General features: G+C 40.8%; 1 protein-coding gene across 5 annotated transcripts in view; it reads left to right on the plus strand.

The window, feature by feature from the left end:
* Positions 1–23,780, plus strand: part of LOC123767960 (zinc finger protein 271-like) — a 189,521-nt gene that overhangs the window by 104,189 nt on the left and 61,552 nt on the right. For 4 of the 5 annotated variants that reach the window (XM_069306712.1, XM_069306714.1, XM_069306711.1 and 1 more), the window contains exon 2: positions 6,531–13,483. In XM_069306712.1, the coding sequence (XP_069162813.1) occupies positions 9,631–10,767 (1,137 nt within the window). In that variant the 5' untranslated portion in view covers positions 6,531–9,630 and the 3' untranslated portion in view covers positions 10,768–13,483. Of the gene's footprint in view, positions 1–6,530; positions 13,484–23,780 lie in introns of those variants that run through there. The other variant, XM_069306715.1, reaches the window with a different exon arrangement.

The raw sequence follows: 23,780 nt of genomic DNA on the forward strand, positions 1-23,780 counted from the left end.
AAGAGTTGTGCCTTAAGCATAGACACTGTGTCTTCCCATATTAACAGGGACTTGATGAAATTAACGTCTAAATGACCCCTCACTTGCTCTGGTGCTCTTGGGAGGTGATGATCTTTGGTGTATTTAAATACTCCGAAATTACCATCTCTTTTAAGAGTCTGAGTGGGTGGTGGAGTGGGTTAAGGCGTACCTGTTATGCCAGTTGCTGGAAGGCTTCTGTGCTGGCTAGGGTTCGAGTCTCCTGGTGGGAAAGTGTTCTAAAGTTGTATACTTCACTCTCGTGTTTAGAAGAGTTGTGCCTTAAGCATAGACACTGTGTCTTCCCATATTAACAGGGACTTGATGAAATTAACGTCTAAATGACCCCTCACTTGCTCTGGTGCTCTTGGGAGGTGATGATCTTTGGTGTATTTAAATACTCCGAAATTACCATCTCTTTTAAGAGTCTGAGTGGGTGGTGGAGTGGGTTAAGGCGTACCTGTTATGCCAGTTGCTGGAAGGCTTCTGTGCTGGCTAGGGTTCGAGTCTCCTGGTGGGAAAGTGTTCTAAAGTTGTATACTTCACTCTCGTGTTTAGAAGAGTTGTGCCTTAAGCATAGACACTGTGTCTTCATATATATATATATATATATATATATATATATATATATATATAGGGGGGTACCACCACTGGTGTAATTATAGGGACCCACAGCCTCAGAGAAGGGAACACAGAGCACTCAGGGAAAAACTTGACATTTAACTCTGAATACGAAAGAGTGTTCACTTCTCCTACCACCCCCTTTTTTTTTTTATTATGATGTACACTTTATTATATATATATATATATATATATATATATATATATATATATATATATATATATATATATATATATATATATATATATATATATATATATATATATATATATTAGTATATTTTGGTAGCAGTCTTTCCTGTAGACATATATTATTAAATATGTCCGAAAAAGTAAGATTAATAATTCTAACACGAATTTTCTCAATCTTTCGTACATTTCTTTTCACTGTTGGAGGTGTTGTACTCTGTTTTCACTGTTGTACACTTTATTATATATATATATATATATATATATATATATATATATATATATATATATATATATATATATATATATATATATATATATATATATTAGTATATTTTGGTAGCAGTCTTTCCTGTAGACATATATTATTAAATATGTCCGAAAAAGTAAGATTAATAATTCTAACACGAATTTTCTCAATCTTTCGTACATTTCTTTTCACTGTTGGAGGTAAATCAAAAATCAATTCTCCAAAATTCATTTTTATTTCTAGTCTGACGCGACACGAGCGCGTTTCGTAAAACTTATTACATTTTCAAAGACTTTAGTTCACAAATACACAACTGAATAGAACTTACGCATCTCCGATTTTATATCTACATTTGAGTGAGGTGGAAGGGGTGATGTGGCATTAACACAAGACAGAACAAGATGTGGCATTAATAGGGTATTAATTTCATCACCACAAGACAGAACAAGAGGTGATATTAATAGGGTATTAATTTCATCAACACAAGACAGAACACGAAACAATGGATATTGAATAGAAGTGTTTGTAGAAAGCCTATTGGTCCATATTTCTTGATGCTTCTATATTGGAGCGGAGTCTTGAGGTGGGTAGAATATAGTTGTGCAATAATTGGCTGTTGATTGCTGGTGTTGACTTCTTGATGTGTAGTGCCTCGCAAACGTCAAGCCGCCTGCTATCGCTGTATCTATCGATGATTTCTGTGTTGTTTACTAGGATTTCTCTGGCGATGGTTTGGTTGTGGGAAGAGATTATATGTTCCTTAATGGAGCCCTGTTGCTTATGCATCGTTAAACGCCTAGAAAGAGATGTTGTAGTCTTGCCTATATACTGTTTTTTTTTGGAGCTTACAGTCCCCAAGAGGGCATTTGAAGGCATAGACGACGTTAGTCTCTTTTAAAGCGTTCTGTTTTGTGTCTGGAGAGTTTCTCATGAGTAGGCTGGCCGTTTTTCTGGTTTTATAGTAAAAAAATAGTTTAATAGTTTTCTGGTTTTACTATAAAACCAGAAAAACGGCCAGCCTACTCATGAGAAACTCTCCAGACACAAAACAGAACGCTTTAAAAGAGACTAACGTCGTCTATGCCTTCAAATGCCCTCTTGGGGACTGTAAGCTCCAAAAAACCCAGTATATAGGCAAGACAACAACATCTCTTTCTAGGCGTTTAACGATGCATAAGCAACAGGGCTCCATTAAGGAACATATAATCTCTTCCCACAACCAAATCATCGATAGATACAGCGATAGCAGGCGGCTTGACGTTCGCGAGGCACTACACATCAAGAAGTCAACACCAGCAATCAACAGCCAATTATTGCACAACTATATTCTACCCACCTCAAGACTCCGCTCCAATATAGAAGCATCAAGAAATATGGACCAATAGGCTTTCTACAAACACTTCTATTCAATATCCATTGTTTCGTGTTCTGTCTTGTGTTGATGAAATTAATACCCTATTAATATCACCTCTTGTTCTGTCTTGTGTTGATGAAATTAATACCCTATTAATGCCACATCTTGTTCTGTCTTGTGTTAATGCCACATCACCCCTTCCACCTCACTCAAATGTAGATATAAAATCGGAGATGCGTAAGTTCTATTCAGTTGTGTATTTGTGAACTAAAGTCTTTGAAAATGTAATAAGTTTTACGAAACGCGCTCGTGTCGCGTCAGACTAGAAATAAAAATGAATTTTGGAAAATTGATTTTTGATTTACCTCCAACAGTGAAAAGAAATGTACGAAAGATTGAGAAAATTCGTGTTAGAATTATTAATCCTACTTTTTCAGTCATATTTAATAATATATATATATATATATATATATATATATATATATATATATATATATATATATATATATATATATATATATATATATATATATATATATATATATAATTTTTTTTTTTTTTTTGACATTATTAGACGATGCTGTGGTCACACGCTGAACAGCAGTGCTGTGCACTCATGCTGCGAGTGTCAGCCTTGGTTGCTCACTCACTACTGAGGCTCTCACACCCGGGAATATGGACCATGATTTTTTTTAAAGATAGCATCTGTTTACAAGAGCCCTGAGGAAGCTGATGTGAACCCCATGTAGCCGCGGGAGTTTTGAATGGAACGTGAAAAATACAAATACCTGGAGGTGCGTAGCGCACCCCAGACCTGGGCCTGCAGTCGCGTTGCATACTTAAAGGGTTAATTATATATCTCTTAGCTCTAATATTTTTCATCTTACTACATCTATGTTGATATATATAATTTTCAGGAAAATGTTCCCTTTCCTTTTGTTCTTTACTCCCCCCTTCCTCTAATGATTTTGTTGCCATGTTTTTATGTACCATTTCACTTGATTTCCAGTCCCTATCACCATAGAAAAAGAAATTCATTCTTCATCATTTCTACAGTAGTTTCATCTAGATGTTTCGTTTCATCGAGGTTTGTTTTCAGCTTTTCTTTGTCTTCCCTTGAGAGGTCTTGTCTTATTGACCAAAGTTTGCGATCACTTTGCAATTTCTTAGCATTTCTAAGCACTTCCGTCATATGTTTCATTCCATTAAATGTCATCCTTAAGAGCTTCATCTCCTGGCCAACGGAGATTTAGTGCAAGAAAATGGACCCATAGTGGTGGCGCCCGTGTGTATGGTGGATGTGGTGGTGGACATTCTTCTTCTGCTGGAGAAGAGGAGGAATGGTGGGGGTTGAACTGGTAGGAGACATGTGATCAAGTCTGTCCAGTGGTCTCTCTGTAGTCTAGCAATCTGTGGCACAGACTCTGTGCAGCCTGTATATTACAGCTTTGTCTAGCCTGATAGCATGTCAAACCTGACAGCATGTCTAGCCTGACAATATCTACACCCATGGAGAATCTACACTACATGGAGAAATGTCACAAGTGGAGTACCACAGGGTTTAGTTCTTGCACCAGTGATGTTTATTGTGTACATTAATGATCTACCAGTTGGTATGCAGAATTATATGAACATGTTTGCTGATGATGCTAAGATAATAGGAAGGATAAGAAATTTAGATGATTGTCATGCCCTTCAAGAAGACCTGGACAAAAGAAGTAGATGGAGCACCACTTGGCAAATGGAATTTAATGTTAATAAATGTCATGTTATGGAATGTGGAATAGAAGAACATAGTCCCCACACAACCTATATATTATGTGAGAAATCTTTAAAGAATTCTGATAAAGAAAGAGATCTAGGGGTGGTTCTAGATAGAAAACTATCACCTGAGGACCACATAAAGAATATTGTGCAAGGAGCCTGTGCTATGCTTTCTAACTTCAGAATTGCATTTAAATACATGGATGGCGATATACTAAAGAAATTGTTCATGACTTTTGTTAGACCAAAGCTAGAATATGCAGCTGTTGTGTGGTGCCCATATCTTAAGAAGCACATCAACAAACTGGAAAAGGTGCAAAGACATGCTACTAAGTGGCTCCCAGAACTGAAGGGTAAGAGCTACGAGGAGAGGTTAGAAGCATTAAACATGCCAAAACTAGAAGACAGAAGAAAAAGAGGTGATATGATCACTACATACAAAATAGTAACAGGAATTGATAAAATCAACAGGGAAGATTTCCTGAGACCTGGCACTTCAAGAAAAAGAGGTCATAGATTTAAACTAACTAAACACAGATGCCGAAGAAATATAAGAAAATTCACCTTTGCAAATAGTGGTAGACGGTTGGAACAAGTTAAGTGAGAAGGTGGTGGAGGCCAAGACCGTCAGTAGTTTCAAAGCGTTATATGACAAAGAGTGCTGGGAAGACGGGACACCACGAGCGTAGCTCTCATCCTGTAACTACACTTAGGTAATTACCCAGTTTGTCTAGTCTGACAATCTGTCTACACCCAGTTTGTCTAGCCTGACAATCTGTCTACACCCAGTTTGTCTAGCCTGACAATCTGTCTACACCCAGTTTGTCTAGCCTGACAATCTGTCTACACCCAGTTTGTCTAGCCTGACAATCTGTCTACACCCAGTTTGTTTAGCTAGACAGCATGTTAAGCCTAACAGTCTGTCTAAACTGATAATATCTAGCCTCACTGTGTAGACCGTTTGTCTAGCCCGACTGCCTTATATTGCCTATGCTCTATGGGCTGATTTCACAACAGGATTAATTAATTTTAACTTATGATATGATGGGACACCATCATATCATAACTTTTCCACCAATCTCTGAACTGTTCCTCTATCCAAAGCAAATCCATACATCCGCTTTCTCTAGCGAACTCTTGTTCATTGAATCAGGTGAGTAAATCCGGCCTGGAAACTGTGCGTTCCAACCGGAGATTCACCAAATCGAGGTTAGTTGAATTGAGTTTCCACTGTATATACAAGTTTATATACAAAATTCCTTTTAGGAAATTTTTACCAAATGTCAGATGTTTTGTATTAGTTGACTTAAGGGGGCGTCTGGTTGGCATCTGGGTCCAAAAATGCAAAAATGAAAACTCATTCGATTTCAATCAAACTTTTTTGACAAGTTCTATATGAAAAGTGTTTCATCTGGTCCAAGTTTCAGCATTGTAGCATAAACAGGAAGGGAGAAAAAAAATATTGAAGTAGTTGTGAAAATTATGCAAAAATGGTCAAAATCGATTATCAATCAAAAGTGTCAACTGAAATCATAACTACAACTCTTTGCTATCACAATAGCATATATTAAACAAATATTATTATTAGTTTAATTGGAAAAAAATTTTAAGGAAAAAAAAAAAAAAGGATTTTTTTTTCTTTTTTTTTTTTTAAATATTTTTTTTTTTCATTTTTTTTGGGGCGATTTGCATCAAACTTACACACCTGACTGTACGTAAGCCTATCTGTAAGGATGCCTATTTTGGAGAAAATTGGTTGATGTCAACCCCAGCCACAGATTTTAGAACCTTAGACTTTATTCATTTCTGTTTTTTTTTCAATTGACACAAACGTTTACAAAACTCATTCTTTTTTTATTCAATTTACATGAAACTTACACAGTATATGTGGAGGGCATGTCTTTACATTGGGGGGCTTTCATTTTTCTCTAAGTTCATTTATTGATTTTATAATAGCAATAAACATGCCATATTTGCAAAAAAATTTTGGGGAACTTTGAACATTTGTATTAGGAAAACTAAAGATGTTTTGGAAATTCTAAATCCCCAAATCCTTTATTATATGCTAATGTGTCAGAAAAGTGTCACAGAATAATTTTATCTGAAACGTGTGTTCTGAAGTGTGGACTTGAAAATGTGTAAAAAACGTTCAAAAAACAAAAAACAAAAAAAAACTCCCTTTCTATTTACGCTGCAGTACTGAAACTTGGGACAATTTAAGCACTTTTCATATACAACTAGAAAAATAATATTGGTTGACATTGAACAACTTTCATTATAATAACCAGACGCCCCCTTAAAGCCCCGCTGATCTCTCATTCTTTTCTTTTGCAGCTCCTGTTATCACTTGAAGAATTACATCTGCAGTGTCCTGTATGTCTAATGCCACCCACTGGCATTAGCGCTCATGTGTCAGAAACACTGCATACATGATCGTGTCAGCCGTGTCATGAAGCACATCAATGTAACAAATACTGCAAGTACAGTGGCAGCATTTTGTGTCTTTAGCACAATTTCAACAGCCTGAGGATGGGAGTTTACTCCATTTTTGTATATTGTCATGTTCAAAGTTGTCACCCATTACAGTAAACACACTTTCATCTGAAACACTACACATGCAATATCTAACTCTCATTCTGCATGGTGCAACGATAAAATAAAAGTGTTGAAATTCAAATTTGGTGTTTCATATGTTTTATGAACTGAGTGTTTATTAATATTGTATTGTATATGCTGTATAAATTCTGTATACATTTGAACCATTGTATTTTGTGAGAAAACATTTCATTATGTAAATTAACTATTACACTTAGGTAATTTCACGCGTATGTGTGTTAGAGAGAAATATATATAATAGATATAATAGAGGAACAATAGATTGGTTAGAAAGGTGGGTCCAAGAGCTAATAGCTCAGTTCTGCAGGCACAAATAGTAAATACATGTCAAACTACACAAGGGCCCATTGTTCTTGACCCTTATGCTACTGCTGCTGTACTGTATTTGAAATAACACAAACTTTTCTATAATATATAGGAAGTAACATATTCTCTAATATTAATAGATAAATTACTAATATTTTCTTTGCATCTAGGAATCAGTAACATTACTGATTTACACAGTCAAAGTTTACATTCTCTTTTATGTCTTAATAAGTAATCCACTTGCTATATATTTGAATCAAAGAGAGTGTTTTTTTTTTTTTTGTAGCTTATTTGACCTTCAGAGTCAAGTATTGACAGTAGAGGTAGCACCTTATTACCTGACTGCTTTATGCTAGCCGCCACGAAGTAACACAATATTGCTTGTCCTGTAGTTAAAGTGATAAGCATCTTTAACAAAGATTAACACTTTAGTGCGCGCGGCACTAGCTGGAAAAAATAGCGGGTTGTGCGCGCGGCGTTCTGGGCGCTCAAGCGTAAACACACAAAAGTGTATAATCTTTTCACGCTCTTAACATCAATTCTCGAGCTACGTTTTTCATTTTGGTATCAATGCGTTGGCAATAAAATTCTCTACAAGATCATATGCATAAAATGTCACCAAAGCATTTGCTATCCCACCACGAAGTAAACAAACACGAAGATGACTCGCCGTGACACCCAAACAGGAAGTAAATGTTCATACTCTTTCGTTTGTTGCCAGCCTCACAGTCATCCTACAGCGCTTATTTTGATATCACTGAACTCGCAATAAAATTCCCCACCCAGACATATGCCTATCAATGTCTAATTATGTTCCCCACGAGTGTGGGAACTGGGCGAAGCGTTAGCCGTGATTTCAGCACCGACGACACTGTTGTGATGCAGCGCTTTGAAAGTTTATACTTATTTCACTGTCCTGACAATATTTCTTGAGCTACGTATTTCATTTTTATAGCAATGTGTTCGCAATAGAAAGTTCTATAAGAACATGGGTAGAATTGGCCAACAGAGCGTCAAATAAATTTGCGGCGAATAAAATCTTACGCAAATCTTACGAGTGTTTGTACCCGTGAGCGTAAAAAGTTTTTACTTTGCTCATGTTTTTTCAAGTTTAAACTTGATTCACACCGTTTTTTTTGTTTGTATAGTGTTCGGAATAAAAGTCTCTACACAGACATATGCATATAAATGTAGAATCATGATCGCGGCCAACACAAGAGTGTGTGAAGTGGGCGATTACCCTCGTTGTCACCAACTCAATAGTCTCTCCTCTAAGTTACAATACATTGCCGTTTTCTCAAATAGGCACTGTGCCTATTAGAGAAAACGAAAATTTATTGGCAAACATATTCATACAAACCCCAAGTCGATCGAGTAGTAAATACCCAATATAAAACACGGTCCGTAAATTTACGTCGTGATCCGACAAGCGGTTAAGCAAAACGCCCGTAATTCCAAGTGGAAAATCCAGCAAAGTGTTAATTTGAGAAAATCAGGAGCCGTGAGGAGGATTTGAACCTATGCTCTGGGTACTCTAAAGCAAACGCCTTAAACAACTACACCATGCCATGGTAAAAGGATTGCAACCAGGGATTGAATTGAATTCTCTAGGTGCAAAGATTAATTTAGTAATATTCAAGAACTTGTGCAAGAAAGAAGTCACATCACAAATAGAGAATATTAAGACCTTTCTCTAATATTTAAAAGGAAACAAGACTGAAGGTTGGGGGGAAGGGACAGGTATTTACGGAATTTATAGTAGGAAACTCTTTAAACATAAAATAGTTATTAAAATATGAGATGGAATTCTAATTAAATACCAACAATTATTTTGATTTTAAGGATTCAAACAATGTTTAGATTTGTGAATTACATGTTTATTTTACACATATAAGAGGACATACTACTACCATATACAGTAATCAATTATCACTTCTGAATTTAAACAGCTCTCTGTAAAAAGAGTAATACTGAGATTAATACCACACATTGAAGGTGATGGACACCTCACACACCTTCATCCTTGACAAGATTCAGGCATCCTCCTGAGGAGTTGAAGGCATGTAAGAACATAGTTATATCATGTCAAATAATTGTTGTAAATACAGGCACTAGATGCAGTGGCACTACATGCTCACTCTCACAATTACATTACTTAACAGAATTACATTTAACTTACAATATTTACTGACAGTAAAATTTAATTATTTAATATATAATGTCTGTCATTACATCAGCAGAGAAATAAGAATTATCAATAGCTACATAAATTTAGCAATAAAATACAGAACATTTAAATCGGGAAAATACTTTGGATTTCTAGACCAACATGACTTTTCACATCAATACATTGTAATTTGTGCAGGAATATATTTTAAAATAAAAAACTTGTCTTAAGTGCCTAAAACAGTATAGCTAAAAATATCATAAAAGCATAAGAGAATTTTATGGACATGCATTCATGTTAGCATTCATTGTCTAAAATTCCTTTCAAGAATATAAAAAGTTAAATATGAGTCTTCACTCAGCAGAGAAACTACATCAGTGTTCAGTGTGTCAAAAAGAATTTACCAAGAAATCATTTCTAACAGATCACATGAGGATTCATACCGGAGAGAAACTATATCAATGTTCAGTATGTCTAAAAGACTTTATAAACAAAGGACGTCTTATAATGCACATGAGGATTCATACAGGAGAGAAACCACATCAGTGTTCAGTGTGTCTAAAAGACTTTATACACAAATCACATCTTACAGTGCACATGATGATTCATACAGGAGAGAAACCATATCAGTGTTCAGTATGTCAAAAAGATTTTAGACGAAGAACACAGCTTGCAGTGCACATGAGGACTCATACAGGAGAGAAACCATATCAGTGTTCAGTATGTCAAAAAGATTTTACAGCAAGACGAGGTCTTACAATGCACATGAGGAATCATACAGGAGAGAAACCATATCAGTGTTCAGTGTGTCTAAAAGACTTTAAACGAAAATCACATCTTACAAAGCACATGAGGATTCATAAAAGAGAGAAAAATAAGTTTTCAGAGCCTCAAAATGACGTTACACAAAAATCAGACCTAATGCAGCACCTAAGGCATACAGGAGAAAAATGTCATTGTTCATTGTGTATGCAGAAATCAAATCTAACAGAGCACATTATGATTGATAGTGGAGAGAAACCATGTAAATGTTCAATATGTCTAAAAGACTTCACAAAGAAATCAGATCTAAGAAATCACATGAATATTCATACAAGAGAGACCCAATATAAGTGTTCAACATGTCTAATAAACTTCACAGAGAAATCAGATCTAATAAATCACATAAAGATTCATACTGGAGAGAACCCATATAAATGTTCAGTGTGTCTTAAAGATTTCACACAAAAAAAAAGTCTAATTAGGCACATTATGATTCATACTGGAGAGAGACCATATAAATGTTCAATGTGTCTAGTAGGCTTTAAAACAAAATCAGATTTAATAAGGCACATAAAGATTCATACACGAGAGAAAGCATATAAATGTTCAGTGTGTCAGAAAGACTTTCTTCGAAAAGAATCCCTAACACAGCACATAAGAATTCATACAACAGAAAATATCAGTGTATTTAACATTTTAATTGTGCAACACATCATATGATGTGTTGAGTAACTTGCAGTAACTTGCGCTCCACATCATATGATGTATTGGAGTACCGCCCAAGATTTGAAAGGCCTGCGGGGTAAAGGGGGCCTCCATACGCTGCCCAGGGGCTATAGTAAACTGTCGCCATTTTGTAAAAAAATCCAGCTCACGCTACCATCGCATGGGAGGCATCAGTTACCCAGCAGCCACCATGTCGAGCGCACGGCCGAACGCTTTCCGGATGCGCACCACGCAATCACTCATCCAAGAGCAAATAACCAGTGAATTATTTTCTGATGGTGAGGAAAGTGATTTTGATGACTCCGACATTGATAAAGACTACACACAATTGACCGATGATAATAGCACGGACAGTGAAAATGAGATGCAGCCACCTCCCATGGCGAGGCCTATACGCTTACCCATGCCTCCTCGCCCAGTGTCTACTCCAATCCACCCTCGACCACATAGTTCCTGTGCTTATTTAGAGTCTGAGGATATTTTCGGTGATGAGTCAGAGGAAGGTGACTCTTTTTTCTGGTTTTAGTGAAGTGGAATCAGAATACAGTGTTACCGAGCCTGGTGCCAGTACCAGTGGTGTTACTGGGCAAGAATTTGTCGCGTCAGCAGCGTCTCGCCCAGCCAAGCGCCACCACATGAAACAACATGAGGCACCAAGAGCCTCATGTTCACGTGCTTCCACCTCACGTGCACGTAGCGGCCGTACTGTGCGTAGACGGGCTTCAGCTCCTGGTCCACGGTGTGCATCGCTTCCTCGCCATCGTGCCCCTGTTGTGTCCCCTGCGTCTCGCAGGACACCAGGTGTACTAGTGTGGCGTGATGGTGCTGGTTTTATTCCTCGAATTCCTGCCTTTGACAATAAAGACGTTGGGATTACAGAGCTTTTCCCTGATATCGGAGAGGATATGAGTGAATTGGATTATTTTACAGCATTCTATGATGAGCCGCTCATGGAATATATTGTACACCAAACGAACCTTCATGCGGCTCATCTCATTAGAAGAGAAATAACAGAATTTTCACGATTGCAATGTTGGAAAACCACCACTGTAGGTGAAATGTATGTGTTTTTAGCAATATGTATGTTGATGAAGCACTGTGTCAAACACGCTATCACAGATTACTGGAGCAAAGATTTGACTATTCCAACCCCTTTCTTCGGGAAATATATGTCCGAGACAGGTTTCAGATACTCCACAGGTGTGCAGTTTGCAAGTAATGAGGACCGAGCAGAGGATGATAGACTTTGGCGAGTGAGGCACTATATGAATGAAGTGATTGGAAAATTCAGAGAGTTTTACGTACCAGCACAGAAGCTGGTGATTGACGAATCCCTTGTACTTTTCAAAGGACATGTTTCATTCAAGCAGTATATTCCCTCCAAACAAAACAGATTTGGATTGAAATTCTTTGTACTGTGTGACTGTGAAACAGGATACGTGTTGCACATGATTCTGTATTCAGCTAGCGATTGTAGATATTCCCGGTAACTATGAACATGGTTTCTCGGGTAGTGTGGTGAAGTCACTGATGGCACCATGGATGAACAAGGGCCACATCTTATACACAGATAATAACTATACAAGTCCATTGCTAGCTAGGTTCTTGATTGAAAATAGAACCGGATTGGTTGGCACAGTAAAGGCACGAAGAAGGGAAATGCCAGTGTTTGACGGTGGACTTGCAGTTGGTGAGTGCCAGCTATGGAAATGTGATCAAATACTCTCGGTACAGTGGAAAGACAAGAGAGAAGTGAACCTGCTGACAACCGTTCATGAGGGTACAATGTTAAACAGTGGCAAGGTGCACCATATAACGAAAGAACCAGTATATAAGCCAGATTGTATTCTTGACTACAATATCAACATGCGTTTGATTGATAAGGCTGACATGATGGTTGGCACTATCGAGTGTGTGCAGAAAACATTGAAATGGACGAAAAAAGTGTTTTTCCATCTTGTTGACATGAGCATGTTGAACTACTATAATATATATCTGGTGAAAACTGGACGTAAACCTAGTTTCCGTGCATTTGCTTTTACACTTGCAACACAGTTATTAGCAAAGTTTGGTAAAGATGTCCCTGGCATACAAAGACCAATCATGAACCCAGTGTTGCAGCATGCTGCAACACCCAGGCTCGCTCACATGGAGGCCTTTCAGCAACACAGACTAAAACATTTGCCACCAGCTGGAAAGCGTGCAATAGGCCAGCGTGAATGCCTAGTATGTAAAACAACAAAAAGGAGAGAACAGAAACGTAAAATGGTGCAAACATGGTGTGAAGCGTGTGCAGTTCCATTGTGTGCTGTCGACTGCTTCAACGACTATCACTCGCTCCAAGAATTCTAAATGTGCAATAATAGTGCAAAAACCTGTACATAGTGTGTGCTTGTGTGTACATATAATAATGAACATTGTGATTACATAGTATAATGGCGTAATGGAAAACATTTGTGTGCACATGTGTATACTCGATGTATGCAACATTTATTGATAATGACTGTGATGTAACATTATGTGCAACACAATTAGTGACTAATATTGCTAATAAAATAGGCCTAGACACTGTAAATAATGACGCGAAAATAAATTCGTGGGAACTCTGGCTGCTTGAAGACCGCGCGCGACGCCTCTGGGATGCACCATACATGAGCGAACATGCAAATAGTGACGTCATCGCCATCTTGTCGGCGCTATTACGTTGCTGGTAAGTACAATTGATTTTTGTCCCCCCCTCCCCGGTGATCAGGGAACACGACTTTACAGGTTAGGAAGAAATTTTTTTTTTTTTTTTTTATTTAGTATGCGCCTGTGGGTGACAAATGCTAAATAGCCCGGAGCCACACAAGGGTTAAAACACTTTATAAAAAATTACATCTAATATGGCAAATGAACATTAGTGTAGAAGAGAAACCATTCCTGTGATAAAAATGTGTGTAATACTTTCTGTGAGGGCTTTTATGATGGCCCTTTGGTGCTTGTTACTTTGTGAGTTCCACCCAATTCAGTCCATGCCAGGGATAATCATATAAGCCTGCTAGGGCCAGAAGCTAAAACCTTGCTGCCCTAAAGAAATTCAAGGACCAGGTTATCGTAATTCACCCTAGCAGAAAGGAGGATAAGTCAATACAGACAACATCTCAGTAAATAAACCACTGGGGTGTGAAGCACTTTAACCTAATCTATCCCTATCTTAACTATGGTATCTGTGCATGGGGTTCAACCACTGCAAACCACCTCAAGTCCATCATCACCTAGCAAAAATCTGCTATCAGAAAAATAACAGATTTTGCTTTCAGACAACACTCAGCCCCCTTGTTTAAATCCCTAAACATCCTAAACATAAACTCACTCCACACTTTCTCGGGGGTTTCTTTAGCCCCCAGTTCCATCTCGGTTACTGCCCTTGCTGAGGGGCGCTCCCCTCTTTCTGCCCCTCCTCCTCTTCCTTCTCCTCCAGACCCTGCTCGTCCACCTCTGGTCTGTCCTCCCATTTCTTTCCCTTCTTCTTTACTCAGTTTACCCATGCCCCCTAACCCTGACTTTGGTGATCCTGATCCTGTGCCTTTTTAATGTGTTGTATTCCTTCTTCACCTTTGTTCTTTGCTCTCTGTTGCTCTCCTCTCTCTCTTTGCCGATGTCTATTCTTCAATGGAACATCTGTGGATATTACGCCAATTTCCTTGACCTCCAACTACTCATTTCACAGTTTTCGCCCCTTTGTGTCTGTCTCCAGGAGCCGATGCTTGGTGCTCGTCCTGGTCACTTCCGTGGCTATTCTTTTCTCTCTCCCCCCCCCCCCCTGCAACAGCTGGGGCCTATAAATTCTTCTGCTCTCTTGCTCCGCTCTGATGTTCCCTTTGTCCCCTTACTTTTTTCCTTGCCTCTCCTCTTTTCTGCTGCCCATGTCTTTGTGAGTAGATGGTACACGGTTTGTTCCATTTATCTCCCCCCCCCTCCACTGTCCCACTTTCTCTTCCCGATCTTAAACACCTCCTAGACTCCTTGCCGGAGGCTGTGCTCCTGCTGGGTGATTTAAATTGTCGTCATGCCCTTTGGGGTGCAAACACCCGGGGTCACCTCCTTGAACCTTTCATCTTCTCTTCTTCCCTGTCCCTTCTTAATTCTGGTGAGCCCACTCATTTGGACTCTCGGAATCGCTCTCTTTTTTTGTCTCGATCTTTCTCTGTGCTCGTCATCCCTTTCCTTAGATTTCGGGTGGTGGGTCCTTGATGACCTCTGTGGCAGTGACCATTTTCCTATCTTTGTTACTTTTTTCTCTTTTCACCCTCCTCTCTCCTTCCCTAGGTGGCGTTTTGCCGAGGCTGACTTGCGCCTCTTTACTCTCCGTGCTACTATTTCCGACCTATCCGTTCTGCTTCTCCTTCGCGCCCTCCTTCTTTTTCATGACACTGTCTTTGACGCTGCCCTCCACTCTATTCCTCGCTCATCCTCTCGGGGAACGCGGAAGTGCATTTCCTGGTGGAATGTGGACTGTGCTTGGGCTGTCCGCTGTAAGCGTGCAGCCTGGAAGAGACATCACCGCCGGCAGACGGTTGAGTCTTTTCTTTTGTTTCGGAAAGCGAGTGCAGTGGCCCGTAGGACCGTCCGTGCGGCTAATCGTGCTTGCTGGAAGTCTTTTGTCTCCACCGTTATGTCCGAAACTCCTCTCCCGCTGGTCTGGAAGTGTATCCGCAAGATTGCGGGTAAGTTCGTTCCCGATGTCTCACCGGTCCTTCACCTCCATGGTGCTCTTGTGGCGGACCCATTGCAGGTCGCGACCGAACTGGGTTCCCATTTATCTGTTAGTTCTGGTTCTCATCTTCCCCAATCCTTCCTTCTTCGTAAGCCTATTCTTGAATCTCATCCTTTAAATTTCTGTACTTATCTTCGCCTTCCCTATAATGATCCCTTCTCTCTCTCTGAGCCCTAGCTCTTTGCGGTTCTACGGCAGCGGGCTCCGATGGATTCATTATGAAATGCTTCACCATCTCCCTCCGTGCACGTCTCAGTATTTACTGAATCTGTACAATCGGGTCTGGGAGTCGTCGCCAGTCCCTGAAAACTGGCTCGATGCTGTTGTCCTCCCTGTTCGGAAACCAGGGTCTCTCGGGTCATCCTCCAAGGACTTCCGCCCTATTGCCCTCACGAGTTGTGTCTGCAAGCTCTTTGAACGTATGATTAACGTTCTTTTGATGTGGTTCTCAGAACACTATCACCACCTCTCCCCTTCTCAATTTGGTTTTCGCACGTGCCGCAGCACAACGGATGTCCTGGTGAACTTGGAGGTCTATATTCGTACTGCTTTTGCTGCGAAGACCTCCGTTGTTGACGTCCTTTTTGACCTGGAAAAGGCTTACGACACTACCTGGTGGTATCGTATTCTCTCAACTTCATTCTTTTGGCCTTCGTGGGACTCTCCCTCTCTTCCTCCAGAGCTTCCTCACTCGTCGTTCCTTTCGTGTGCTGCTTGGTACTACCCTCTCTGCCCCTTTTCGGCAGTATGAGGGTGTATCCCAGGGTAGTGTTCTGAGCACCACTCTTTTTCTAGTTGCCCTCAACAGTTTTCTTTCCTCTCTTCCTTCTGGCATCTTTTCCGCTCTCTATGTTGATGATCTTACCCTTTGCTGTCAGGGTGATGATTCGTCTCTCCTTCAATGGCGGCTTCAACTTGCGATTGATGCCGTGTCGTCTTGGGCCACCGATCATGGCTTCAAGTTCTCTGCGTCTAAGACTTGTGCTATGACTTTTATTTGGAAGCATGTAGTTCTTCGTCCCTCTTTGTTGCTTTATGGTCATCCCCCTGTGTACAGAGATTCCGCTAAGCTTTTGGGGTTGGTCTTTGACACTCGTTTGTCTTGGTCAACCCATATCTCTTGCTTCCGAGTTGAATGCTCTAAGGCCCTTAACCTACTTAAGGTTTTGTCCCGTACTTCTTGGGGAGTGGATAGTCACATGCTCCTCTATTTGCACTCCTCTCTCGTCCTGTCTAAACTCGATTATGGTTGCCCTGCATACTCTTCTGCTTCTCCTTCTACTCTTCTCCGTCTTGATGCTTTGCACCATACTGGGTTGCGTCTCAGCTCTGGTGCCATTCGTTCGACTCCCGCCCTCAGTTTGTATGTTCACACTGGCTTTCTCTCTTCAGGACTGCTGTGATCGCTACTGTCTTCGCTATCTTGCGAGGTCCTTACAACATCCTTCCTCTCGCCTCTGTCGTGCTTTAACTTTTACTCCTCCTGTAGCTCTTGTTCCTCTTCTTCGTCTGCCTCTTTCTGTCCGGTTATCTTGCTTACAGGATTCTCTTTCGGTTTATATTTCTAATGTTTCTCCTCATATTGTTCCTGCCTTGCCTCTGTGGAGAGTCCCCCTTCCTAAGTTTTGTACGTCTTTGACTTGTATTACTAAAGCCTTTACCCCTCCTACGATTCTGAAAAGCCTCTTCCTTGAGCACTTTTCTTCGCACTCCCACTCTATTTCCATCTTTACCGATGGGTCTAAGTCTGAGGACGGTGTGGGCTACTCTGTTGTTTTTCCTGACTGCACTTACACGTGTTGCCTCCCTTCGGAGGCTAGCGTCTTTACAGTAGAACTTTATGCTATTCTCTATGCTCTCTGTCTCTTGCTTTCTCATTATCATTCCTCCTCTGTGGTTGTAGTTGACTCTCGTAGTGCCCTCATGGCTCTAGGGTCCTTTAATCCTGTCCATCCGGTGGTCATCAAGATTCAACATTGGCTGTTTCTTATTTCTAGTAAATTTAAATCAGTGGAGTTTTGCTGGGTTCCCAGCCATATTGGTGTTTCTTTCAATGATGGTGCAGATGCTGCCGCTAAGGAAGCTATCCGTTCTTGTCCCATCTCCCGTAAAGGTATTCCTTATTTCGACTTTTATCCTGTTATTCATTCCTCCATCCTTGCTCGTTGGCAGGGTTGTTGGTCTTCTGTAGTTAGTAACAAGCTGCGTACTCTCAAACGTAGTGTGTCCCCGTGGCCTTCCTCCTTCCACGGTAACCGGCGGTGGGAAACTGCTTTGGCAAGGCTGCGGGTTGGCCATACTTGCTTAACCCACGGTTACTTATTGGAGCACCGCCCTGCTCCTTATTGTTCGTTGTCCCTCTTACAGTTGTGCATATCCTTGTTGAATGTCCTGACTTCAAGGACAAGCGTGTCTCTTACTTTCCGACCGTCCCTCGCGGTCACTTGTCCCTCGATAGAATTCTGGGTGAATCGGATACTTTGGATATCGTTCTCCTTATGCGTTTTTGTTCTCGTATTGGCATTCTTGGTGATATTTAGAGGCCTCTGATTATTTCGCACTTTGATGGTGCTACATAGCCTTCCCGGTTTGGTGCCTTCTTTTGATAATTACCTTACCTCCACACATTCTCTTGTGTCAGTTACATTTAAAAAACCCTGTTCTTAAATGCAAACCCTGCACTGAAACTCTCCCTGGACAGATGAAAAAGGACCCGTTATCACCACACCAGAAAAAAATATCTCTTTGATATTCCCAGAGTCAAACTTAATCTGTGTAAACACACTATGCAAATAAAGGGACGTAGTCTATGGAACTCACTCTCTAATGAATTGAAAAGCTGTTCAACTTTTGCCTCATTCAAAAACAAAACTAAAAAGTACCTAATTTCATCTTCATAGTTTCCTACCTTGTACTTTAAAATTGCACTGCATCTAGTGCTACCCAATCTCCCAATCCTTATGTAACTAATCCAAACAACTTTGTCTTCTTGTCTTGTGCTGTTTTCTTATGTGCTATCAATATGCTGTATTGTGCCTATTAATCTTTGTTAAATTACCAATCAAGCTGTCGGTGCAATCAATTGGAGCTATCGATGTGCTTTAACCCTTTAGTTGCGCAAGGCATCATATGATGCTTTGACTTTAGTTGCGCAAGACATCATATGATGCTTTGAGTGACTTGACTTGCAGTAAATTGCGCTCGGCATCATATGATGCTTTGGAGTACCGCGCAAGATTTAAACGGCACATGGATACACAGGGTTCACCACACCTTGCAGTAAATTGCGCTCGGCATCATATGATGCTTTGGAGTACCGCGCAAGATTTAAACGGCACATGGATACATGGGGTTCACCACACCTTCATCAGGGCTCTTGTAAACAGACGCCATTTTAAAAAAAATCGTGAGCCAAATTCCCGGGTGTGAGGGGCCTCAGTATCGAGTGAGCTACCAAGCCTGACTCACCCAGCATGAGCTCACAGCACTGCTGTTCAGCTTGTGACCACAGCATCGCCTAAAAATGCCATAATATACATGTTCTTGCTATTTTTTAGCGATGCTATTATTACAGAAGGCCCCCTAACTGTGATAAAACTGACCAGGGTTCTGATAATAGCAGGATTGTGGTAATATTTAGCGCTGTACTCCATGGAGGGAGGAGGGAGGGTGGTGGCGTTGTCTTCTGATTGTGTGTGGCCACCTTTTATTGACTGCACTCACTATACTAGCTTAGTGGTTCTCTATGGTGAACACAATTGTAGATACTTATATATAATGTTTGTATATAAAAGCAAAAACAGTATGGTGGGAGGAGAATGGTGGCAAGTCAGGTGAGGGGGGGGGAGGGAGGGAGGGAGTGGCAGCCAGTGGCGGGCTGCCACTGCCACTCTGCATACAAACTTATTGGTTCATTATGGTGAACACGAATGTAGACACTTATATATAACGTCTGTATATAGTTAATAAAAGCAAAAACAGTATGGTGGGAGGAGAATGTGGGCGAGTGAGGTGTTGAGGGAGTGAGTGGCTGGCTGGTGTGTGGCGGTCACTCCTCGTTACTTTTTGGCTCATAATAGCAACTTAGTGGTTCGTTATGGTGAACAAAACATGCAGATAGCTATATATAACCTGTGTATGTAGTGTAATAACCGATAAAGTATTTGTTCACTGTTTGATGAACATAATTGAATCAACAATATGCACACCATATTTTTTTGTACAGCGATGATTCACTCATTTTATTATATAAATATATCACACTACACACTATTCAATAATATTACAGCAAAAAAACTACGAAAAATCAATCGGACATATTGAAATAATTAGGTAATAATCTCTTTATGGCAACTCCGGCCTGACAGCTGGTGAGCAACAAACCGTCTGGAACCACGTTCAGGTTTGGGACTTCGTTCCCTTTCTGGCTCCGTTACGAGGTTCCGGCGTCGTCCTGGCTAGCAGACTGCCCCTTGTTTGGTCTGGATTCCTGGCATTCCTTCTGTCGTTCCCGCACGCTGGAGTGGCGGGAAGCTTCCACGGTGCTTCAGGTTTTCCTGGGGGGCGAACTTGAGTACCTGAATGAGTGCTTGTTTGCCCCTGCCCTTCCCCGCGATGTGGGCGTTATTCAGCTCCATGTGCAGGTTCCCTCCCTTTCGGCGGTGCTCGTTGCAGAGGACTTGCGCGCCCGGGGCCTTTTGGCTTCGGCCTTGCGGTTCTTTTCCCTCCTGGAGCTGTCTTCGGATTGGCTCGTGTAGGATGTGGGGACGCTTGGGTCCGTCCCGGGGTCCGGCACCTTGTCCTTGGCTGCGCGTTCGTCGGCTGCCTTGTTGAAGCTGTTCACGCCGATTTTGCGGGATGCGGTTTCCCTGTTTTATGCTTCCCGTCTCGCGTGTCGGCAGGCTGTGCTGGGTTCCTCCGTGGAATCTGCTTGGGCTCTGGCTCTTAGGCGTTCTTCACCTTTTTGTCCTCTTCTGTTTGAGGAGTCGGCCGTGGCGCAGTTTATTCAGGCTGCGTCGGAGGCTTGTCGTCCGATGTCGGACTTGTTGGTTTTCCGGGGGTCCCGGGGTGGGTCTTCCCGGAAAGGTCGTGCCTGGGCTCGAGGTTCCTCTCGTCGTGGTAGGCCTCTGGTGTCAGGTTCGGGGTTGGCTCCTCCTGCGGACCCTCCCTCGTCTGGTCGGCGCGGTGTTTGCGCTGTGCAGGGTTCAGGGTCTCGTAAGGGTCGCCGGCCCTTTCGCGGTTTGCCCCCTTGACAGGGCGATGGGGGGGCGGCTTGCACTGTTCGCCCGCGCCTGGTCCCACGATTCGTGGGCCTTTCGGGTCGTGTCTCGCGGCCTGTGGTGGCGTTGGGTAGCCCCTCCCTCCTTTGGGGGGTCGGGGCTGGCAGGGCAGGTTTCTTTCCCTGCGCTCTGTCGAGTCGTCTTGGAGTGGGTACGCTTGGGCGTCGTCCCTCAGATGGGTTTCCCGTCTGTTTCCGGTTCCGAAACGGGACTGCGCGGACCTGCGGTTCATTCTGGACTTGTCCCGTCTGAACCCCTGGGTTCATTGCCCCTCCTTTCGGCAACCCGTTCTCACACAAGACAGCACATATATGACTTAATGCTTAAAGTCAATATGTTGAATATGAATTAGTAAATATGTGATATATTCCCAGTTACTTTTTTTTCCAATGCCCAAACTCTTCCTCACGTACCAACTTGCGTCTCACAGTACCCGTCCGTCAACCTAGATAGCAGAATAGTCGTGATTGGTTCAATTATAAGGAAAATTGTACTTTTCAGGTCCCACATGGGTTGTGAAATTTACCTACTATTGTCCATGCTCTTAGAATATTATAGATCAGCTACTTCCTATTGAAGGTTCGTAGTTTTGTTTTGAGAAATATTAGTTGTTCTTAGTAAATTATAATAAGCACTATAAATTATTACATAGAATAACAGTCCTTCACCAATCAATATTATATACCATAGTTGGTGCTTTACAAATCTTTAAAGGATGTTTTGTAGGAACGCTAACAGAAAACGATGGTTCATTGGAATGTCTATGGAGTAAACTACTCTAAACAGGATGGTATTGTGTCTACTATACCAACTACAGGATCGGTATATTGTCCACTACCACCTGTTAGGTGAGTAAGGGGTGCAATACCACCCACAGGATGGGTACGAGGGTCACATCCACCCAGAGGATGAGTATGGGGATCATATCCACCCACAGGAAGGGTATGGGGTCCAATACCACCCACAGGATGAGTATGGCGTCCACTACAACCCACAGGATGGGTATGGGGCTCCAACCACCCATAGAATAGGTATGGGGCTCCAACCACCCATAAAATGGGTATGGGGTCCAATAACACCCACTGGATGTGTATATGGCGTCCATTGCCGCGCGTCGAGCTCGAAAACCGCAGCATTCATCTCAGAACCATGCCTATTTCACGCAGATTCCTTAATAAACGTAAAAGTTTTATATGTCACAAGAAAGATAGAAATATAAGCTTCATTCTAAATACCTTACCATGGGCATATTTAAATTTAAACCGAAGATACGTGTACTTTTATAATAGCCGAGCTCCGACCCCGGACAGATCGATCGACCGAGCAACTCTCTCTCAGAACAATGTTTATTTCACGTGAATTCGTTAGTAAACATATATGTTTTATATGTCTCAAGAAAGACAGACATATAAGCTTCACTTTAAGCACTTTACTATAGACATATTTAAATTTCTAATGAAGATTATTGTATTTTAAAAATTACGGGCTCCCACCCCGTACAGACTGAACGACAGAGCAACTCTCTCTCAGATCAATGTTTATTTCACATAAATTCGTTAATAAACACAAATGTTTTATAAGTCTTAAGCAAGATAGAAATAAGAGCTTCATTTTAAATACATTACAATAGACATATTTATAGCTCAAGTGAAGATACATATGTTTTTATAGTAGCGCTCAGTAGCTTGTCGGGCATGGAGTGCAGACGCCTACGCACTTGCCGATATATTGTATAATTAACAAAGATACGCTAATAAAGCCTAAAATCTTATATGCATCCAGAAAGACCGATATATGAACATTATTATAATTGCACCAAATGAAATATATCATGTTCGAGAACAAAGATATATCAATTTTAAATTAAGTTTCGACTCTCTCTCGGGTGAGAGAGATGGGGCGACTCTCGCCCCATCTATTGGAGATTCTGTGCACTAAATACCCAAAGCTACTCAAACCCTTTTAGCATTATTTAAGTAATGAAGTAATATGGTATATTTACTCACTATAATGTGGGTGCTGAATGCAGAACATGAGAAAACATATATTTACTCCAAACTAATATAATTTCATTATGAAATAAGTAGCATCAAAGGAAGTCGATGGTCCAAGCAGCAATGTTGTGGAGCGACTTATCCAAGATATATCGTTGTTTGGAAAGTGTGTTGGCATATCCAGTTGTCGCACTTCTCTGCTCAAATTATCACAAATTTAAATTATAATGTTAACAAGTAGAATACGTATTTTTAATAAAAGCTAACATAACTAGCCAGAAAACATTTAACATTAATTAAAAAATATATGTTTGGAAGTTAAATCGACTTCATAGGACAATGGTTTTGTTATATATACTCGTTATTCGTTGACATGCGTTCGCTACTTAAACTACCATGTACTGTACTTATGTAAAATCTCCCATGTCTCTTCGCTCATCTCACCGAACCCTACAGGCTCTGTGATATATTGTTTAATTAATTGAGATTCACAAATAAAGCTAATAATTGTATATGTTATCAAAAAGGCAGAGCTTAGTTTAGTTCATTTATTATGCACTCCATACCCATCCTATGGACGATAGTGGAGTGTTACAGAGGCACATAATGGGCTCAGGGAATGAGCCCCACAATTCATATAGCCAAGCAAGTTATAATCTTGATAAGCTAGTTACAAAAGTCAATGCACATTGTCACATCAACAATGGGCTCGAGTCCGACCACAAGTACAGTTTATAATTTAAGCAACTTACATATATGGAGGGCTAGTGTCACAATTGATATGTTTATCCTACACATAACCCCCTCTCCCCCATCCAATGGGCAGCGGTGGATAGGTTACAATCAAGTCGTTTTTTGCGTTTTATTCAGAGATTAGATCTTATTGGGTGAGGAAAGATATTCATATTTTAAAGAAGGCTTCTTGGCTGATGCTCTCCATTGATTGAAAATATACAACCTTTTGAAAATCAATGT

This window comes from Procambarus clarkii, chromosome 58 (assembly GCF_040958095.1).
Source record: "Procambarus clarkii isolate CNS0578487 chromosome 58, FALCON_Pclarkii_2.0, whole genome shotgun sequence".
Taxonomy (NCBI): Eukaryota; Metazoa; Arthropoda; class Malacostraca; order Decapoda; family Cambaridae; genus Procambarus; species Procambarus clarkii.